At 48.4% G+C, this 20,551-nt stretch overlaps 1 protein-coding gene across 1 annotated transcript in view; it reads left to right on the forward strand.

Moving 5' to 3' along the window:
* Positions 1–5,488, forward strand: part of CHMP4B (charged multivesicular body protein 4B) — a 44,990-nt gene extending 39,502 nt beyond the window's left edge. The window contains exons 2-5 of the mRNA XM_061127091.1: positions 756–933; positions 2,742–2,856; positions 3,895–4,021; positions 5,228–5,488. Of these exons, the coding sequence (XP_060983074.1) occupies positions 756–933; positions 2,742–2,856; positions 3,895–4,021; positions 5,228–5,292 (485 nt within the window). The 3' untranslated portion in view covers positions 5,293–5,488. The remainder of the gene's footprint in view (positions 1–755; positions 934–2,741; positions 2,857–3,894; positions 4,022–5,227) is intronic.
* The last annotated feature ends 15,063 nt before the right edge of the window (positions 5,489–20,551 follow it).

Below are 20,551 nucleotides of genomic sequence, written 5' to 3' on the forward strand. Positions count from 1 at the left end.
TGCTCAGTCCTTTCCATGATAAAGAATGCTGTAGTTACCATCTTCAGGCATGGAGCCTTTGCTTGAATCACAAGGGCCTTGCTCTTGTTGAATACATTTCCAGAAGGAAATTACTGGGTCAGAGGGCCGGAACAACATTATGGCTGTTGCTATGTGTTGCCATGTTACTTTTCAGAAGCACTATAACAATTTGCAGTTGTGGGCTGTGTGTGAGATAGCATTTTAACGCCAAATGATCCAGTATTTGCTATAGTCATTATTTATTATTTTGTAATTTAGTTGACATAGAATGATACTTTAAAGCTGCTTTATAATAATTAGAGGGGTTTTGGGGGTGTCCACTGTGTTAAATGTTGTGCTAAGTGTTTGCTTATATGTTATCTCAATCACATCAGCCTCTCAGGGAGGCTCAGCAGCTCATTGAGGCTGAGAGCTGGGGTTTCAACCTAAGGCAGTCTGACTTCAAAGCACTCTCTTGTTTGGGGTGCCGACCATGCTTTGATTTATGCGTGTGGTTCCCAGAGAGTGTGAACTTGGGCTTAGTGCCTGGCTGCATTTTGAAGACTGTGAATTTTGTAGAGTTTTCTCTGAGTATTGAATATGCTGTTTGTGGAGAAGAGAGTATTAGCCCTCTCTTGTAGTGAAAGCAGAAACTGAAGTGCATCCATCCCAATTAGGAAGACAACTCAGTGAACTCTAGGATGCTGCCCTGTGTCTGGGCTCTCTGAAACCCTGTTTTCTACCCCCCCATGCAGCGGCACTTCAGGCCCTGAAGCGCAAGAAGAGGTATGAAAAGCAGCTGGCGCAGATCGACGGCACGCTGTCAACAATCGAGTTCCAGCGAGAGGCCCTGGAGAATGCCAACACCAACACCGAGGTGCTCAAGAACATGGGCTATGCCGCCAAGGCCATGAAGGCTGCCCACGACAACATGTACGTGGCATCCGCGGTGGAGGGGGGCGCACACGCGGAAGGGCAGTGCTGGCCGTGCAAGGCCTCAGTCCTAGGCCCCTTGACTTATCCGTTCAAGCACCCAAGTTTGTTCTGATTTGCATCTTTTCTGGAGCTTTTCTGAAATGGATTATGTGCCCCACTACCCCCAGAAGCAGATCTCATGGAATGAAACTGTTTTCTGAGTCATTCAGGGTTATTAGAAGGAATGTAGAGTTTTAAGCTGGAAAGCTTTGTCTTCTTAGAAGATTCTCTTACCCGGGCCTCTGATCATCTAGGTGGGGAAGTTTGTCCCAGAGAGGGGAGGTGACTTGCCCTGGGTTATGGGGGAACTTGGATAGAACTGAGATTAGAATCAGTTCCCGTGACTTTCTCCTGAAGCTGTCAGGGGCCCTGAAAGGTGTGGTACATTTGAGGGCTTTAGCTCTTTCTCTTCCTGGGTCTGTTTTTGGTGGGATTTTCCCTTCCTGTCACTCTTGGGTTTTGGCTGTCATATTGACAAGTGTTCTTGACCTCTGCATTCCTTCCTTTATGTGGCTACTTCTCATATTCTGTGGCGTAAGACACCAGATGACTGAGCTGTTACATTTGTAATTAAAGGCCAGGTTACCATTAAGCCCCAAAGGAGGACTTCTCCCAAATAGAACAGAATTCTGCATTTGTTTTAGTGCTCTAACTTGGCATCATATATTTGCGGGTGCTGGGAGCCTTTTTGCTTCCTTTTGGGTCCTCTGCTATGCTCTAAAACAGGGGTTGGCAGAATCTGGCCTATGGGCCCCAGGCAAGTCCCTTGCTGCCAATTTCTGTAAATAAAATTTTATTGAAACACAGTTGTGTCCCTTAATACACACTGTCTGTGGCTGCTTTTGTGGCACACAGCAGTCTTGAATTTTTGCAACAGAGATCGTGTGGCCCAGAGATTCTAAAACATTTATTACTATTTGGCCCTTTACGGGAAAAGCTTGCTGATCCCTGCCCTAGAAGTGTGGGATTACAGGAAAAGTAGCCTTCAGGTAACTGAGCTACTGTCTGAGGGGATGTTTGTCAGACTGAGCGTGAGGTGCGTGTCCCCTTCATGTCCGTGTTCCCCACAGCACAGCACCTCTTAGTGAATTCTGTGCTAGGAAATACACGTGTATATATGATATTGATTGATTGTAAGTTTGTTGACATTAGTGACAGTGCATAGGAAATAATCTGCATTGTTTGCTTTTCCTTTGGGGCCTTGTAGAGGAGCCATAGTGGATTTGTGTAGATGGGAAGCGCTGGTCACGTTGTGTGGTTCTGTTGTAGGATTTGTGATTTTACCTGTCACTGTGCAGAGTTGCCCTTGAACTTGAAGAGCTAGTGATTCAGGAGTTCCCAAGTCCCACGGTCTCATCTAATGAGTTTACCAGCTTGCATGAGAGACTGTCACGATGGCATCTAACTTTGCCAGCTTTATTTCCTCAGAGTGTTAGACTGGGTGACGTCTAAGGATGCTTTTGTCCTCTTGATTCTGTCATTCTCTAGTTTAAAAGAGGGGGAAGAAGACAAAGACAAAAAAGGAATTCCACGAGACTTTCCTGGTGGTCCAATGGTTAAGACTTCGTGCTTCCACTGCAGGGAGCCTGGGTTCGATACCTGGTCGGGGAACTAAGATTCCACATGCCACTCAGCACAGCCAAAAAAAAAAAAAAAGGAATTCCTCAGAGGGAGTGATTGTGGGGCTGAGACTGGGCAGCAGATCCTTGTTTCTGCCTCACAGACCCTCTGTACATAGACTAACACAATGCTCGTTTCATTTAAAGGGACATCGATAAAGTTGATGAGTTAATGCAGGACATTGCTGACCAGCAGGAACTTGCAGAAGAGATTTCAACAGCTATTTCAAAACCTGTAGGGTTTGGAGAAGAGTTTGACGAGGTGAGTGATTTCGTGCTGATCATACCAGCTTCTCATATGATGCCTGGGCTGCCTCTGATGTGCAGGTGAGGCCTCACTGGCAGGGAGTATATGGTCTGGAAATCACCAGGTCTCCTCCCTCCGGAGACCTGAACGTAGACATAAGGTGTGGCATGAACCCTCCCGAATTCTGGGTTTTTAGGGATGCTTTCAGTGTTTGGGGGAGCTAAGGTAGAGTAAAGGGACTTTTGTCGGGACATCTCAGCAGACTTCAGGTCAATACTGGTTTCAGCAAGCAGTGACCCTGCACCCTTCCGTGGTGGGCCCCTGGGCTCAGAGCAGGGGCAACCGAGGTCACCATGCCCTGAGGAATTTACAGGATTCCCCTCAGACAGCCCTCCCAGCTCTGCTGGGAGACAAAGGTGAAACCAGAGAAGGAATGTTTGTATCTGATCCCTGAAGGATTCATCTGGAACTTGGCCACCTACCAATTTCTGCCGTAGCAATTGGAACCTTGAAGCTCTTAGGTTTTTAAAATACAGTTACAGGCTCTGTACCTCATTCTGCCTTAGATTTGAGTCCACTGAAGGTCAGGGCCTCTCCGCCGAACCTAATCCTTTGTGCTGACTGCCACCATATAGCTGAGAAAGCAGCCTGTAGCTCTTACCCTTGGCTCCCAGCGCCAGAGCTTTCATGTTTTCAGACTGGAGTTCGATGGGTTAGTCAAGTTCGTTTCAATTCAGCAGATATTCCTGAACATTCACTCAGCGCACCCAGTTCTGAGACAGAGATAGAAATGAAAACATACGACCCCTTTTCTCAAGATGCTCCCAGCCTGGTGCGGGGACCCCACGTAGACATCAGCAATTGCTCGATGGTGTGCTCCGTTCACCAGTAGAAGTGTGTTTAGGATGAGTCACAGAGTGTGCACTTGGAGTCCATCTGCCCTGACCTTCTCAGAAGGGATGTGTGTCCCCTGAGCTGTTGGGTAAGAGGCACCACAGTAGGGGCTGGGGTTCCCCAGGGTCTCTCTCTCATTTTTCTGTTTGCTTTTCCCAGGATGAACTCATGGCAGAATTAGAAGAACTAGAACAGGAGGAACTAGATAAGAATTTGCTGGAAATCAGTGGACCGGAAACAGTCCCTCTACCAAGTGTTCCCTCTATATCCCTACCATCAAAACCCGGTGAGTACTTCTTATCCACAGTCATGACACACCCACGGCCCATGGGGTAGGTGACCTTGTGGCCGGTTGGCTTCGGTTTGGGCCCTGAGTTGCCCAGAGTTGAGAACCAGGCAGCATCCGTTGTGACAGCCCTGATGACAGTGTCAGCCGCTCTTCCCTCGTCTCCTAACCTTGGCATTGTTGACATGGCCGAACTGTTCTTTTAGTGCGGACTGGGCGGGGGCCTGTGCTGCGCCCTGTGGATGGTGAGCCGCACCCGTGGCCTCTGCCCTCTAGCTGCCAGTGGCATCCCCCTCCCCAGGTTTGGACAACCAGCCGTGTCACCGGATTTTGCAAGATGTCCGGGGGCCGAGGGGGAGGGGAGAAATCTCCTCCAGTTGAGAACCACTGTTCTAGAACCGCTTTCCCTGTGTCACCAAACAAGGTGGGAGTTTACGTCCGGGACAGCTCTTGCTCCCCGTCTGTTATCTTGTGTAGCGCTCAGCTGGGGCTCATAGGTAGCCCCACAGGAAGGAAACAGCTTTGGGTTTTTTAGAGACCTCGTTCTATAAAACCTTCATTTCTTTCATTGAGTCCCTCCTCCCCCGTTATTTCACCTTTGGATAGAAGTATTCCACCCAGAACTTCTAGAAGAGGTGAAGCAGCTTGATTTGGCACAGAGAGAGAACCCAGGGAGCAGGGTGTGACCAGGCTGTGTCCTCTCATCCTCCCACAGGTCAAGGGGAAGTGGCCCTTCTGGTCGAGTTGGCTGCCCGAGGTGGGGTGCAGGCCTGAAAGCTGAAGGGGGTCTGAAAGCTGTCCGGCCAACTGCCTGTGGTGTACAGAGGTGGCTTAGGCCCTTGAGGTGGAGGGGAGTGGCTTAGATTAGAGCTCTTCTGGATTCTCCCCTCTCTCCCCCACATTGGATGCTCTGGCCGGAGGCCACACGTGGATCCTATTGGACTGTTGGTGTTGAAGCCTCCCCGACTTGTCTGGCTCTGGTGTCGGGGAGGGGAGGTGTTGGGGAAGCTGTGCCTGGTTATCTAGAGCTCTGCGTTGCAGCTTTTAGGCACAGAGAGGCAGTCTGCTGATAGCCTGGAGACGTGGCGGGCTGCACGGGCAGGGCTGTTTTGTAGCCACAGGGTAGCGCGGCCCTGGCATCTGGCCAGAACGCGTGGAGAACACAGCGGCCAGCCTTCCTAAGCAGCCTTTTCTGTCTTCACACAGCCAAGAAGAAGGAAGAGGAAGACGACGACATGAAGGAATTGGAGACCTGGGCTGGAACCATTTAACCAGTCCAGTGCGGGCTGGGCCCAGACAGACTCTGGTGGCCTGCGCGGCGGGCAGGCGCGTGTGTGTGCGGGGCAGGCCGGACGTGGTGCAGGCAGGTTCCATCGCTCTCGAATCTCCCTCCAAAGCAGTAGGGCCGCATCACTGCTCACTCCGCATAGCATGGTCTGCACCCAGCGGGACAGGTGGGGTGGGGGAGGGGGTGGGGGGTGGGAGGTGCCTGCTGTTTATAATGTTCAATTTCTGTAAAATAAACTGTATTTGCAAATCCAACATTGAGCTTCTGGACTACGCTAACTCCACTGCTGAACCTCAATGGCAAGGGTCGACCGTTTGCAGTCAGAATGACCTGAAAATGTAGCCTCTGTCCTTTTAAGTCAGCTGACTTGTCGCACATCTCTTTGTAAGACGTGTATGGTACTGGCAGAAGAGTCGTTTTTTAAAAGCCATAGGCTTTTCCTTGTCCTTAGCTGTAATAATGCATCTATTTTGGTTTCCTCGAGAGCTGTATTTCTGTCCATCACCTGTGTACTGGCCCCTGTGTTTCCCACTCTGGCCCACTCCTCACTCCCACTCCCCTGGTCTTTCTGGAGTTTGTGACACTGATTTGAAATGGATGGTGTTCTCTTGAGAGTGTGTGAGATTGTTTGAGTTAAATTCCAGCTATACATTTTTCTAACATAGCTCTAAGGTCCTTGTTGCTGTTTGTGATAACTGATAGATAACCCATTGGAAACATGTGCATACATTTATATTCAGATGAAATTATGGTTTGCACTGTCTATTAAATATCTCGATTAATTTTCATACTTTGCCGTTGTGTTTAATCAATCAATCATTGGTTTTGGGAGGTGACCCTTTCCAGGCCAGAGTGGTGTCCAGGGGAGTCTGGAAACATCGAAGACCCAAGCATGATGTGTATCAACAATTTGAACCAAGGGCAGAATGTGTCTGACTGGAGACATGTTTAGGTTCCAGAAGCCCTGACCTTGTCTGGGGACCCCCTGGGCACAGTTCGGGAGTGAGTTGGTGCTTGTGGGGCTTCAGGATCTTCTCTACTTCTCTGTCAGCGTCCATGGGCAGTGCCCGCAGGACCACAGACCCTTCACCTGTTGGAAGCATTGGTGTGCCCACGGACCAGGCCCATCTGTGTATTGAAGAAAATAGACTTTCCTGTGGGGTGGAAGGCGTAGGGCAGTGACCAAAAATTGAGGACACAAATGCCAGTCTCAGGTCTGCTGTGACTTGCCCTGTGATTTTGACCCGGCCTCTTCCACCGTTTCTGGTTTTCTTTAGCCTTACACTGTCTTAAGACTCTGATGAAGGGCTTCCCTGATGGCTCAGTGGTAAAGAATCCACCTGCCAATGCGGGAAACACGGGTTCGATCCTTGGTCCGGGAAAATCCCACGTGCTGTGGAGCAGCTAAGCCGGTGCACCACAACTACTGAGTCTGTGCTCTAGAGCCCGTGCTCCGCAAGGAGGGAAGCCACCGCAGTGAGGAGTCTGCGCACCGCAACTAGAGAGTAGCCCCCCACTTTCCCCAACTAGAGAAAAGCCCATGCAGCAGTGAAGACCCAGCCCAGCCAAAAATCAATCAGTCAAAAAAAAAAGAATCTGATAAACACTGTGGACCCTCTCCTTCAAAAAAGTTGATCTATGCACATTAATCCTTTATTCTGCATGCAAATTGGCAGAATCAAGAGGATCCCCTCCCAGTGCCCATCTCTACACCTTTTGAGATTAAAACCAACCTGATAAACAAGGTCCTATGTGTAGCACAGGGATATCTGCATAGCATATACTGTATATAGCACATGCAGTATATATATATATATAGAGGATATGTTGGATAGCACAGTATCCTGGGGTAAACTATAATGGAAAAGAATATAAAAAAATGTATATATGTGTGTGAATGAATCACTTTACTGCACAACAGAAATTTACACAACACTGTAAATCAACTATACTTCAATTTAAAAATTAATTTTTTAATTGTCATAAAAAAGTCATAAAAAGTCATAGAAGTCATAAAAAGTCATAAAGTCATAAAAAACCCAACCTGAGTTCACAATTAACATGCCATTGCTCACTGGGTGCCCTATGGCAAGCTGCCCACCTGCCCTGAATGTCATTTTCCCGCCTGTGAAACAGCCAGGCCAGACCAGATCATTTCAGATGTCCCGTCTGCGAAGCTCTTCCTGCCCTCCTCCTCACCCTTCACTGCTCCTCCACCCATGCTGCCACACTTAGAATCGGGACTTCACCATGGCGGCTTGAAGATTAATGGCTCGAGTGGATGTTGCCTGTGGTGTTCTCAGAAGTTCTTTCCACCTTAAGAAGAATTTAATGGCAGTGTTTGCTGCCAGATTCCTGTCTCAGCCTACAGTTGGTGTTCTGCAGGCATCATTTGGTGTGGGAAGTGCACAGTGGCCATTATACTTTTCTAATCAGCCACTTCAGGGGCGTCTCACCCTGGGAGTAGGAGAGGGGAGCTGGCGGACCCAAGCATCCGGCTCTAGCAGGCCTGAAGCTAATTCCTGGGCAGTGTCTGAGGCCCCTGTGAGAAACAGCTGCTTATTCCTACTTGATGTGGGCTTTGTCCCAGGCCTGTGGAATGCTGTGTTCAGTAACGCCCAGTCCTTTTCCTGCTCTCTGGAGGTTCTCAGGATGGAGAAAGAAGTGACCGTGTCAGGATTCCTTGGCTATAAGCTACAGAAGATTTCAACTGGTACAAACAGTAAAGACATTGACTTAACCACTCAAAACTTACTCAACAAATATTTATTGAGTGCACAGGTGCCTTAAAACTATAGAAATTTATTCTCTTACAGTTCAAGAGGTCATAAGTACAAAATCGAGGTATCAGCAGGGCCACACTTCAGAGGCCTAGTAAGGAGGATTCTTCCTTGCCTCTTCTATCTTCAGGGAGCTCCTAGCATTCCTTGGCTTGTAGCTCCATCACTTCAATCTCTGCCTCCATCTTCACTCCTTTTTCCCTGTCTCTGTGTGTCCTTTTCTGTCACTTATAAAGACACCTGTCATTATGTGTTAGGGTCCCTAATTCAATGTGATCTCATCTTGATCCTTAATTACATCTGCAACGACCCCCATTTCCAAGCAAAGTGACATTGTAGGGTTCCAGATGGACATTAGTTTGGGGGACACTGTTCAGTGCACAATGGTGCCTCACACAGCTGTGAGGTCAAGGCCTGCAAAGCACCCATCAGGGCTTTGGCAGCTCTGTGAGGTGGGTAGAGGTGGGAAGAACAGGTTATTATGAGCCCCATTTCCTAGAGGTGAAAACTATGGCTTAGAGAAGCTTCTGGTTCCACGCTAATATGCGACAGAAGCAGCTAATGAGTTTCTTGTCCTATGAAGGCCATTTATCCAACATCTGTATTTTGGGCAGCTTTGTGCCAGCTCTCACAAAGCTCTTGGTGAGGAAATTAGGCCATCGTCATCCTCCTCCTCATCATTGCCACCATAGGCTGGGTAATCAATGCAGTGAAACCAGTTAAACCAGTTAAGTAGGAGACAGCACTTCCTTGGTGGTCCAATGGTTAAGACACCACCTTCCAATGCAGGGGGCATAGGTTCAGTCCCTGGTCAGGTAAGGTCCCGTATGCCTTGGAGTGTGGTTAGAATTTTTAAAAAAGGAGGCACCTGACCGAGGAGGGCTTGTAGGAGGAAGTGCTCTCTCAACCAAGATTGAGGGGTGCTAAGGACTCAGCAAGAGAAAAGTTGTGAAAGACATGGAACTAGGAGGATAGTTTTCAACAGCATGTGCCTGGAGGCCATCTTGGGCTTGCTTTTGGGTCTGAGCGGGACAATGACACAGAATCAATAGACCTTTGATAAGTATTTATTCAATGAATGACAGGTGAGGAAACTGAGGTGCCAAGGTACTTCAAGACCCATAGTAAGTACAGGCCAAGCTTGAGTCCCTGTCTCCCCAACCAGATCTCTTCCTGTCTGCCCTGGGTACCCACCTTGCAGAAAGAGCTTCCTTCCTGCTAAGCTGCATTCTGACCTTGCCCAGTAAGCAGAGGAAGCAGGTGGAGCTGGGAGAGACGCACAAACCTTTGGGTCCTGCAGCCCAGGCTCTGCACCAATCCCAGGCTAGATTTCTGTGAGGCTCTGGCTAACCCGGGCCCAAATTCCCACAGGGCAATATAGGCTGCAGCAGGAGAAAACAGAGGTGTGTACGCTTTTGGACTTTTTGGTTTTCAACAAGAACAACAGTCTCAAAAGAATAAGAAGCGTTAAGGGAGCATTTACTAAGACCAGGCGCTTAATCTGCTTCATCTCATCTCATTTAATCCACACAAGAACTGTTTCAGGGATGGACCACTCACTGCCCTGTTTTACAGTTGAGAAACCAGGCTCAGAGGGATAAAGTGACTGGGGTCCCAGGTCACTGAGCTGGTGAGCAGCAGAGCCACAAGAATCCAGCCCCAAGCCCTTCCGTGCTGTGGTGGTGGGGGAGGGCTAGATTCAGACTCCTGTCTCCCGTAGAAGGTGCCAACTCTGAACGTGACCAAGTGCTGAGGCCCAAAGAGGAGGCCAACTCTCTTGGAAATCTTCCTGCTGAGAGTAGAAAGGCCATAGGCAACAGGATCTGGAATCATCCAGCTGACCTGGAATGGAGCTGTGGGTCAGAGTCATCCAAACAGTGGATGGAGTTGGGCTCCTCACTTTCCCCAAGGGGCTTTTTAAAATTAATTTTTATTGGAGTATAGTTGCTTTACAATGTTGTGTTAGCTTCTACTGTCCAGCAAAGTGAATCAGCTGTATGAATACACATATCCCCTCTGTTTTGGATGGATTTCCTTCCCACATAGGTCACCACAGAGCACTGCGTAGAGTTCCCCAAGCTACAAAGTAGCTGCCCACAGGAGCTTTGAAGACGGAACTCCTTTGGGGCTGGTTTCCCCTTCCCCTCCAGACCACCTCACTGGTACTACCTCTGTTTCCTTCTCTCCCTCCTCTGCTTGGGCAGCTACATGGGGGGCACTTGGTCCCCTCGCAGGAAGTGTGAACAAAGACACTATGGTATACACAATGGCAGTTCTGCTTACCTATTGCTCCACAATAAACCACCCTGAAACTTAGTTGTGAAATGCAACTATTTCCTTATGCTCACAGATTCTGTGTTCAGAAACTCAGAAAGGACCCAGAGGGTAAGACTTATCTCTGTTCCATGATAATCAGGGCCTCCCCTGCCAAGCCCCGGAAGGCTGGTGACGTCATCGGTTGGAACATACGGAGACGTCTTCAGTTGCGTGGTATGTGTGGCTGTGGGTGCTGGTTGCGGGCTGGGACCTCCCCTGGGGACTCAGCAGGAACACATGGCTTCTCCATGTGGCTCGAGCCTCCTCACAGCATGCAGGCCTTGGTGTTGTCCTAATTCAGGGCTCTAAAATTGATGGTCCCAGCCAACAATGTTGATGGTGTATCTATCACCTTTATGACCTAGCCTTGGAAGACATGCGAAGTCATGCAAACTCACAGTGCTGTGTTTTACTGGTTATATGAGCTGCAGATTCATCCAGGTTCAAGGGGAGGGGAATTAGACTCCACCTCCTGATGAGGGCAGGGTTAGTTCTAAAAGAGCATGGGATGTGGGGAAGGATAAATTGGGAGATTGGGACTGACATATACATACTACTATAGACATATAGTGGGCTTCACCGTTGGCTAAGCAGGTAAAGAATCCACCTGCAAGGCAGGAGACACAGGAGACACAGGTTTGATCCCTGGGTCAGGAATAGCCCCTGGAGGAGGGCATGGCAATCCACTCTAGTAATCTTGCTTGGGAAATCCTATGGACAGAGGAGCTTGGCAGGCTACAGTCCACGGGGTCTCAAAGAGTTGGATATGACTGAGCGACTAACACTCACTCACTCATAGACATAAAGTAGACATATGCACATTACTATATAAAATAGATAACAAATAAGGACCTGCTGTATAGCACAAGGAACTCTACTCAATATGGGAAAATAATCTAAAATAGAGCGAATATATGTATATGTATAACTGAGTCACTTTGCCATACACCTGAAACTAACACAACATTGCAAATCAACTGTACTCCAATAAAATTTTTTTAGAAGAAAAGACAAAAGAGCATGGGGGACAGGAGATATTCGGGCCATATTCGGGAGGCACAATCTGCCGTGAGAGCTGACACAGAATGCTTAGTATGTGCCAGGTATTGAATTAACTCATCCGGTCTCTGATACACCATCCAGAGAAAATTTTCTGAATCCATGCCACATCTATATCTGAATCTGTATCTCTACCATCTGTATATCTATATATACACACTCACACAGAGTGGTATATTGTGTACATAATACATACACAACCCCTTGAAGTTTTAAAACGCTGGGATAAGAATATAATCAGCAATTCTAATCTATTCTTCTTGTGTTCGAAAGGAGGCAAAAGATTTACCTCTGAAATCTGTCCCCCTTTCCTCCTCTCCACTTGGTCCAGGACACCACTGAATCTCATCTGGGCAACTTCAGCAGTTACCTCTCTGAGGTCATTGCCACCACCATGATGGACCCTTACTAACCCTCTCCTCATAGTAGCCAGAGCCAGTGTGATCATTCTAAAAAGCTGTCCCTCTTCCATTAATAGCTCCCATGGCTTCCATTTGGCTTCCCAGGTGACCGAGCGGTAAAGAATTTGCCTGCAAAGTGGGAGATGCAGAAGACATGGGTTCGATCCCTGGGTTGGGAAGATGCCCTAGAGGGGGAAATGGCAACCCACTCCAGTATTCTTGCCCAGAAAATTCCATGGACAGAGGAGCCTGGGTGGCTACATACAGTCCACGGGGTCGCAAAGTCAGACACGGCTGAAGCAGCTGAGCACACACACATGGCTTCCACTGCCTCTGTACAGTCACCTCCAAGGTGTGCTCTGGAAGGCTGCTGCCCGCTTTTCCAGCTTCCTGGACGCTCATTCCTTGGGCAATGTTTCCCATGCTGGGGTAGGGAGAACATCTGCATCAGAATCTCTGATTCTGACTGAACATGCAGGCTCCTGCGTGGATCAGAATTTCTTGGAGTTCTGGATTTTGCATTTTAAACAAGCCTCCAAATGATTCTCTTTTCATGAAAAGTTTGAGAATTTCACCAAGCCTTTGACATAATCTCTTCTAACCTTCACCCCCATGCTGTAGATAAGGAAACTGAGGCCTAGAAAGAATGACTTTCCCATGGCCTCAGCATTCATTTTCGGGAACTGAAGGGTTAACTCAAGTCGGCCTTCAGGGCAAATGTCGACGGAGAATCTCCAGGGGGCGTTTTCCAAGCTTCTCGTCCACGTGTGTAGGTTCCACCGGCCACTTGATGGGAAACTCGGTCCACCGCTCCAATTCAGCAGGCAGGGTGACGCTGTGGACCAGGGCGGGAGCCCAGGCCCCGGGTGTGAGGAGCCGACGCCGCAGCGCGCCCGGGTGCCTGCAGGTGGCGCCGTTTCCCCGGAAGTGAGGCCCCGCGCTGCGCTGGAACCTCGGGGCTGCGGGGTGGTGGGGTGGGTGGGCTCTTCAGGAGGGTCTGCGCTCCGGGAGGGAAGGGCGAGAGGAGGCGGGGTGGGGAAGATGGGATAGGAATGCGCTTAGAACCCCCAGCCCCCACCCCCATCCCCAGCCATCCCCACTTGCCCGCTTTCTGGGGTCTGATGAGACAGACGCGGGGGCGGGGACAGGGGGTTTGGGGCGGGATGAGATTGACGTCTGTGTGGAGGTCCTGGCTCCTGCCAGAGTAGAGACGAGAGGTGAGGCTGTAACAGAAGGGAGGGAAGCCAGCCAGGAGGTGGGGCCATTATAGTCACAACATTCGTAATGTAATAGTCGTTATCTACTGAGCGCCAGGGGCGGGCGGGTGAGGAGAGGGGGGCTGGTGTGCGCCGCTCCCTCGTGGTCCAGGCGGGCTCTGTATGGTCCCGTCTTCGCCCCAGGAGTCCTGCAAAGTGGGCAACCTTGTGGGTGCCCTCTCCCCTATGGGCTCAGCCTCCACGTGGGAGGGTGGGGTTGGGTCCCAGGCCCAGAACTTCAGTTTTTGACCCCAAGCAGGATGCCCCCACTCTCCCACTTCACAAATCCTGTTTTCTCTAGCCCTCCCTCCTATGAAGCATGTGGACGCGCTGTGGTGGGCCCCAGCCTTCCTGCGCTGGCCCTCCAGCCTCAGGGGGCTCAGGCATCGCCCAGAAACTATATTTTTAGCACACTACCCAAGTGTGGCCTTGGACACACTCTGGGAAATGCTGATGAATAAATGTCTTTGAAAAAATAAGACTGACTTGTAATGTCTGCTTATTTCCATGGTGTAAGTACTCCCAGCAAGGCCAATTTCAGGCTACCAACAAGACAACAAAATTCCTCAAAGCTGGCTCTCAGAGATGGTGGAAGCCCTATTACAGCGCACCGGTGCAAAAAGGTTTATGACTTTGAGCATTTAAGAAAGATCCTTTCTCTGCTTTCGTCGGCCCTCTATGTAAATTGCAGGGGCCAGGGCAACATGAACACACAGGGCCCCTTCTTCAAAAATTATCAGCAATTTCAAGACAGTGACAAGTATTAAGCCAAGTGGGGGGCCCTTCTGGGGGAAGGCCCTGTGTGGTTACACAGGTTGCACACCCATGAACTTGCCTTGGCTCTGACTCAGGCCACCCTCATCCCTTTGCTTGTCATGGCCTCCTCACTGGTTTCCCTGTCTCCCTGGTCCCCTGTAAACCATTCTCCACTCAGCTGCCAGGGGTACCTCTTCATATCTAGGCCAGGTGCTGTAGCTCCCCTTCCTGCCTTTTATCCGGAACAGCAGAGAGACCCTTCTGCCTGGCTTGCTCTCCCAAACCTGACTCCCCAGCTCCATATTCTCATAGCTCCACGAACAGCCCTGCCTCATCCTCATCACCTTAAAGGTGTTCCATTTCCTTATCGGATGTCTGTTTCTCCCTCCGGCACTAAATTCCATGACAGCAGAGGCTATTGTATTCCTGTGCTCAGCACCCCTGTGTGCCTGCACTTAGTAGGTGCTCAGTACTTGCTAGCTGAAGAAATGAATTATTTGCTGAAAAGGATAATTGACTGTTTTGCCTGCAGGGAGGACCGGAGCCCTGACCTTGGACCCTACATGATCAAGTCCCTGCAGAACAATGATAATTCAATGGATCTGGTTTGGTGACAATGTCACTTCCCTTTTCTTCCTACATTTAAACTTAGCCAACCCCTCATGGTTAACATTAAGGTTTATTTATATTGGCCAGACTACAGCTGTCACATTGGTTAAAAGTCTAGGTGATGTTCCCACGAAGAGGGAGAGGAAGTCACTGAGGCTGCCTCTTCTGAGCACCTACTGCACTCTGCCGGGAAAGATGGGCTGGTGTCAGTGGGAGTCTGCCTTCTCCCTGTCCCTGGCCATGCAGACCCTCTTTGGCCACCTCTCAGCACAGCGGCTGGGCTGTCATGAGCAGGGGATTGGGTGTCCCCTGGGGAGGATGCTCATGGTGAGCACAGGGTCGCCGCTACAGCCACATCTGTCAGGGGACCAGCCTGCCTTGGCCCACTCTGCTGTCATCCTGGCCATTAGCCATAAAGTGATGTTCTGTGGCCAGAGGCTATGTGCTCCCTCTCACTGGCCTCTAAGCTCACCTAACACCAGCCAGCACTTATTGAGTACTCCGTGTGCTACTTAGGGCTTTGTGAGGCTTTTTCTTTTTCAACCATTATTCATTTTGTTATATTTTGTATTATTTATTGGAGTGGTTTTGGGGGTTTTATTTCCAGCAATCCTCTCAATAACCCTAGGAGTGGCTGTTATTATGTCCCCCACTTCACAGATGAGAAGATGGAGTCTCAGAGGTGGGGAGTGACTTGGCCAAGGTCACACAGTGGGTGAATCAAACAATCTACCCACTCTGACCCAGGCTGCTGAGCCACAGACCGGCCCTTTGCCACTTTCCCCTCCACGTGTGTCATCTGTGGTCTCTTGTAAGACACCTGCCATTGGATTTAGGGCCCACTTGGGTAATCTAGAATATCATCCTAAGGTCCTTCATTTAATTACATCAGCAAAGACCCTTTTCCCAAAGAAAGTCACATTCACAGGTTCTGGGGATTTAGATGTGGGTATGACTTTGGCGGAATCACCCTTCACCCCACTATGGGGTCATCACAGTCAGCACATCTCACAGGCGCCTGGCCAGGGACACAAACATGGAGAGAAGAGGGTGTCTCTGATGGCAGTGCTGCGTGCAGCAAGCTCAATAAATGTGAACCCAAAGAAAACTCGAGACACAGGGAAGAAAAAAGCCACGGGGAGAGCCTTTCCCTTCAGCCTTATCTCCGCATGGGTCAAGCTTGTTCTCCTGGGCCGGGGTGGCGGCACAGCCACAGCTCCAAGACCTGTCTCCTGGCTGAACCCTGGGCAGGGTGGGGCATCTCTGCACCCCGTTCTGGCAGAGCACTACCCAGAAACATATTTTACCCATAAACGGGCCAATTAAGAAGGCAAATGTTTTCAAACAGGAGGATTTATTGGCATAGAATGTGCCATCCCTCCGAGCGGGAGGAGTGGGTGTGTGTGCGGAGCCATCTGGAGGGGAGTTGTTTATCATATTTATTTAGTTACGAGTTGCTGGTTTGGAACTGGCAGGGCTTCATTAGGTGTGAGCATGGATCCCCGGGAAGGTGCCCAGAGTTGGATGACTCTGAGAATGTACATGGGCCTGTGTCTATGCGTACACTATATCTTTGTGCCTGAGTAGGTGTGTCCACATGCCTACATGTGTGTGTTCATATGCCCACTTGTGTGTGCATGCCTCTTCATCACATTCTTCTTTGTGTGTGTGCATATGTGTCTCTTTGCCCTTGGACGTGGGTTGTCTTTTTTTGGTGGGATTCAACATTTCCCTGTTGACGGTTGTTCAGCAGCAAGTTGTAATTTTGGAGTTCTCACAGGAGAAGATGAGCGCGTGTCCTTCTACTCCACCATCTTGGAGGTCCAAGGGCAAAGGAGAAGCCCCAGCAAGATGGTAGGAGGGGTGAAGTTGCATTTAGAATCAAACCCCATACCCGCCAGAGACGCTCAGAGGGCTCCAACAAACCTTGTGTGCAACAGGACCCAGAGACCCCACAGAGACAGAGCCAGAACTGTGTCTGAGTGTGTTCTGTGGAGGTACGGGTCTGCAGTGGACTCCTGCAGGGTCAGGGGCTCTGGGTGCAGTAGACCTGGGTATGGCGTAAGCCCTCTTGGAGGAGGTCACCATTAACCCCATCATAGAGCCACCAGAACTTACACAGGACTGGGGAAACAGACTCTTGGAGGGCACAAACAAAACCTTGTGTGCCCCAGGACCCAGGAGAAAGGAGCAGTGACCCCACAAGAGACTGACCCAGACATGCCCACGAGTGTCCAGGAGGCTCCGGCTGAGGGGTGGGTCGGCAGTGGCCTGCTGCAGGGTTGGGGGGTTGAGTGCAGCAGTGCCTGCATGGGACCTTTTGAAGGAGGTCACCATTATCTTCATTACCTCCACCATAGTTTGGCCTCAGGTCAAACAACAGGGAGGGAACACAGCCCCTCCCATCAACAGAAAATTGGATTAAAGATTTACTGAGCATAGCCCCGCCCTTCAGAACAAGACCCATTTTCCCCCTCAGTCAGTCTCTCTCACCAAGAAGCTTCCATAAGCCTTTCATCCTTCTCCATCAGAGGGAAGACAGAATGAAAACCACAATCACAGAAAACTAACCAATCTGATCACATGGACAACAGCCTCATCTAACTCAGTGAAACTATGAGTCATGCTGTGTAGGGCCACCCAAGACGATGGGTCATGGTGGAGAGTTCTGACAAAACTTGGTCCACTGGAGAAGGGAATGGCAAACCACTTCAGTATTCTTGCCTTAAGAATCCCATGAAAGTATGAAAAGGCAAAAAGATAGGACACTGAAAGATGACCTTGCCAGGTTGGTAGGTGCCCAATATGCTACTGGAGATCAGTGAAAAAATAACTCCAGAAAGAATGAAGAGACAGAGCCAAAGAGAAAACAACACCCAGCTGTGGATGTGACTTGGTGATAGAAGTAAAGTCCAACGCTGTAAAGAGCAATATTGCATAGGAACCTGGAATATTATGTCCATGAATCAAGGCAAATTGGAAGTGGTCAAACAGAAGATGGCAAGAATGAACTTCAACATTTTAGGGATCAGCAAGCTAAAATGGACTGGAATGGGTGAATTTAACTCAGATGACCATTATATCTACTACTGTGGGCAAGAATCCCTTAGAAGAAATGGATTAACCATCATAGGCAACAAAAGATTCCGAAATGCAGTACTTGGATGCAATCTCGAAACGACAGAATGATCCCTGTTCATTTCCAAGGCAAACCATTCACTATCACAGTAATCCAAGTCTATGCCCCAACTAGTAATGCTGAAAAAGCTGAAGTTGAACGGTTCTATGAAGACCTACAAGACCTTCTAGAACTAACACCCAAAAAAGATGTCCTTTTCATTATAGGGTACTGGAATACAAAAGTAGGAAGTCAAGAGATACTTGGAGTAACATGCAAATTTGGCCTTGGAGTACAGAATGAAGCAGGGCAAAGGCTAACAGAGTTTTGTCAAGAGAACACACTGATCATAACAAACACCCTCTTCCAACAACACAAGAGAAGACTCTACACATGGGCATCACCAGATGGTCAATACTGAAATCAGATTGATTACATTCTTTGCAGCCAAAGATGGAGAAGCTCTATACAGTCAGCAAAACAAGACGGGGTGCTAACTGTGGCTCAGATCATGAACCCCTTATTGCCAAATTCAGGCCTAAATTGAAGAAAGTAGGGAAAACCACTAGACCATTCAGGTATGACCTAAATCAAATCCCTTATGATTATACAGTGGAAGTGACAAATAGATTGCAGGGATTAGATCTGATAGATAGTGTCTGAAGAACTATGGACGGAGGTTCATGACATTGTACAGGAGGCAGTGATCAAGACCATCCCCATGTAAAAGAAATGCAAAAAGGCAAAATGGTTGTCTGAAGAGGCCTTACAAATAGCTGAGAAAAGAAGAGAAGTGAAAGGCAAAGGAGAAAAGGAAAGATACACCCATTTGAATGCAGAGTGCCAAATAATAGCAAGGAAAGATAAGAAAGCCTTCCTCGGTGATCAGTGCAAAGAAATAGAGGAAAACAACAGAATGGGAAAGACTAGAGATCTCTTCAAGAAAATTAGAGATACCAAGGGAACATTTCATGCAAAGATGATCATAATAAAGAACAGAAATTAATGGACCTAACAGAAGCAGAAGACTTCAAGAAGAGGTGGCAAGAATACAGAGAATTATACAAAAAAAGATCTTCATGACCCAGATAATCATGATGGTGTGTTCATTCACCTAGAGCCAGACATCCTGGAGTCTGAAGTCAAGTGGGCTTTAGGAAGCATCACTATGAACAAAACTAGTGGAGGTGTTGGAATTCCAGCTGAGCTATTTCAAGTCCCAAAATATGATACTGTTAAAGCACTGCACTCAATATGTCAGAAACTTTGGAAAACTCAGCAGTGGCTACAGGATTGGAAAAGGTCAGTTTTCATCCCAATCCCAAAGAAGGGCAATGCCAAAGAATGTTCAAACTACCACACAATTACACTCATCTCACGGGCTAGAAAAGTAATGCTCAAAATTCTCCAAGCCAGTCTTCAAGAGCACGTGAACCCAGAACCTCTGGATTTTCAAGCTGGATTTAGAAAAGGCAGAGAAACCAGAGATCAAATTGTCAACATCCGCTGGATCATAGAAAAAGCAAGAGAGTTCCAGAAAAACAGCTACTTCTGCTTTATTGATTACGCCAAAGCCTTTGACTGTGTAGATCACAACAAGCTGTGGAAAATTCTTCAAGAGATGGGAATACCAGGCCACCTGACCTGCCTCCTGAGAAATCTGTATGCAGGTCAAGAAGCAATAGTTAGAACTAGACATGGAACAACAGACTGGTTCCAAATAGGGAAAGGAGTATGACAAGGCTTTATATTGTCACCCTGCTTATTTAACTTATATGTAGAGTACATCATACGAAATGCTGGGCTGGATGAAGTACAAGCTGGAATCAAGATTGCCAAGAGAAATATCAATAACCTCAGATATGCAGATGACACCACCCTTAAGGCGGAAAGTGAAGAGCTAAAGAGCCTCTTGAGGACAATGAAATAGGAGAGTGAAAAAGTTGGCTTAAAGCTCAACATTCAGAAAACAAAGATCATGGCATCCAGTCCCATCACTTCATGGCAAATAGATGAGGAAACAATGGAAATGGTGGCTGACTTTCTTTTTTTTTTTTCTGACTTTATTTGTTGGGGCTCCAAAATCACTGCAGATGGTGACTGCAGCCATTAAACTAAAAGGCACTTGCTCCTTGGAAGAAAAATTATGACCAACCTAGACAGCATATTAAAAAGCAGAAACATTGCCAATGAAGGTCCAAATAGTCAAAACTATGGTTTTTCCAGTAGTCATGTATAGATGTGAGAGTTGGACTATAAAGAAAGCTGAGCACCAAAGAACTGATACTTTTGAACTGTGGTGTTGGAGAAGACTCTTGAGAGTCCCTTGGACTGCAAGGAAATCCAACCAGTCCATCCTAAAGGAAATCAGTCCTGAATATTCATTGGAAGGACTGATCCTGAAGCTGAAACTCCAATACTTTGGCCACCTTATTCGAAGAACTGACTCTTTTGAAAAGACCCTGATGCTGGGAAAGATTGAAGGCGAGAGGAGAAGGGCACGACAGGATGAGATGGTTGGATCGCATCACCAACTCGATGGACACGAGTTTGAGTAAACTCTGAGAGTTGGTGATGGACAGGGAAGCCTGGTGTGCTGCAGTCCATGGGGTCGCATAAGAGTCAGACGCGACTGAGCAACTGAACTGAACATGTGTCTCTGTGTGTGCAGAAGCAGGTATGCTGGGAGTGTAAATGGTTGGCATGCTTGCTCTTGTGTATGTGTGTGTACACATGTGCCTGTGTGCACATGGGCGTGTGCACTCATTTTTACATGTGGATGCATGTGTGCACAAACCCTTGGCACAAATGAGTCATGCCTGTCTAACTCAACTTCTGTGAGCACTAGATATTGCTGATCACTCTCTCCTTTAAAGTCTATTTCCTGGCAATGCCCCCTGTCTCCTTCCCTGTCTGATCACTCTCTCCCTGTGTCCCTCTTCTCTTT

This window comes from Dama dama, chromosome 23 (genome assembly GCF_033118175.1).
Source record: "Dama dama isolate Ldn47 chromosome 23, ASM3311817v1, whole genome shotgun sequence".
Lineage (NCBI taxonomy): Eukaryota > Metazoa > Chordata > Mammalia > Artiodactyla > Cervidae > Dama > Dama dama.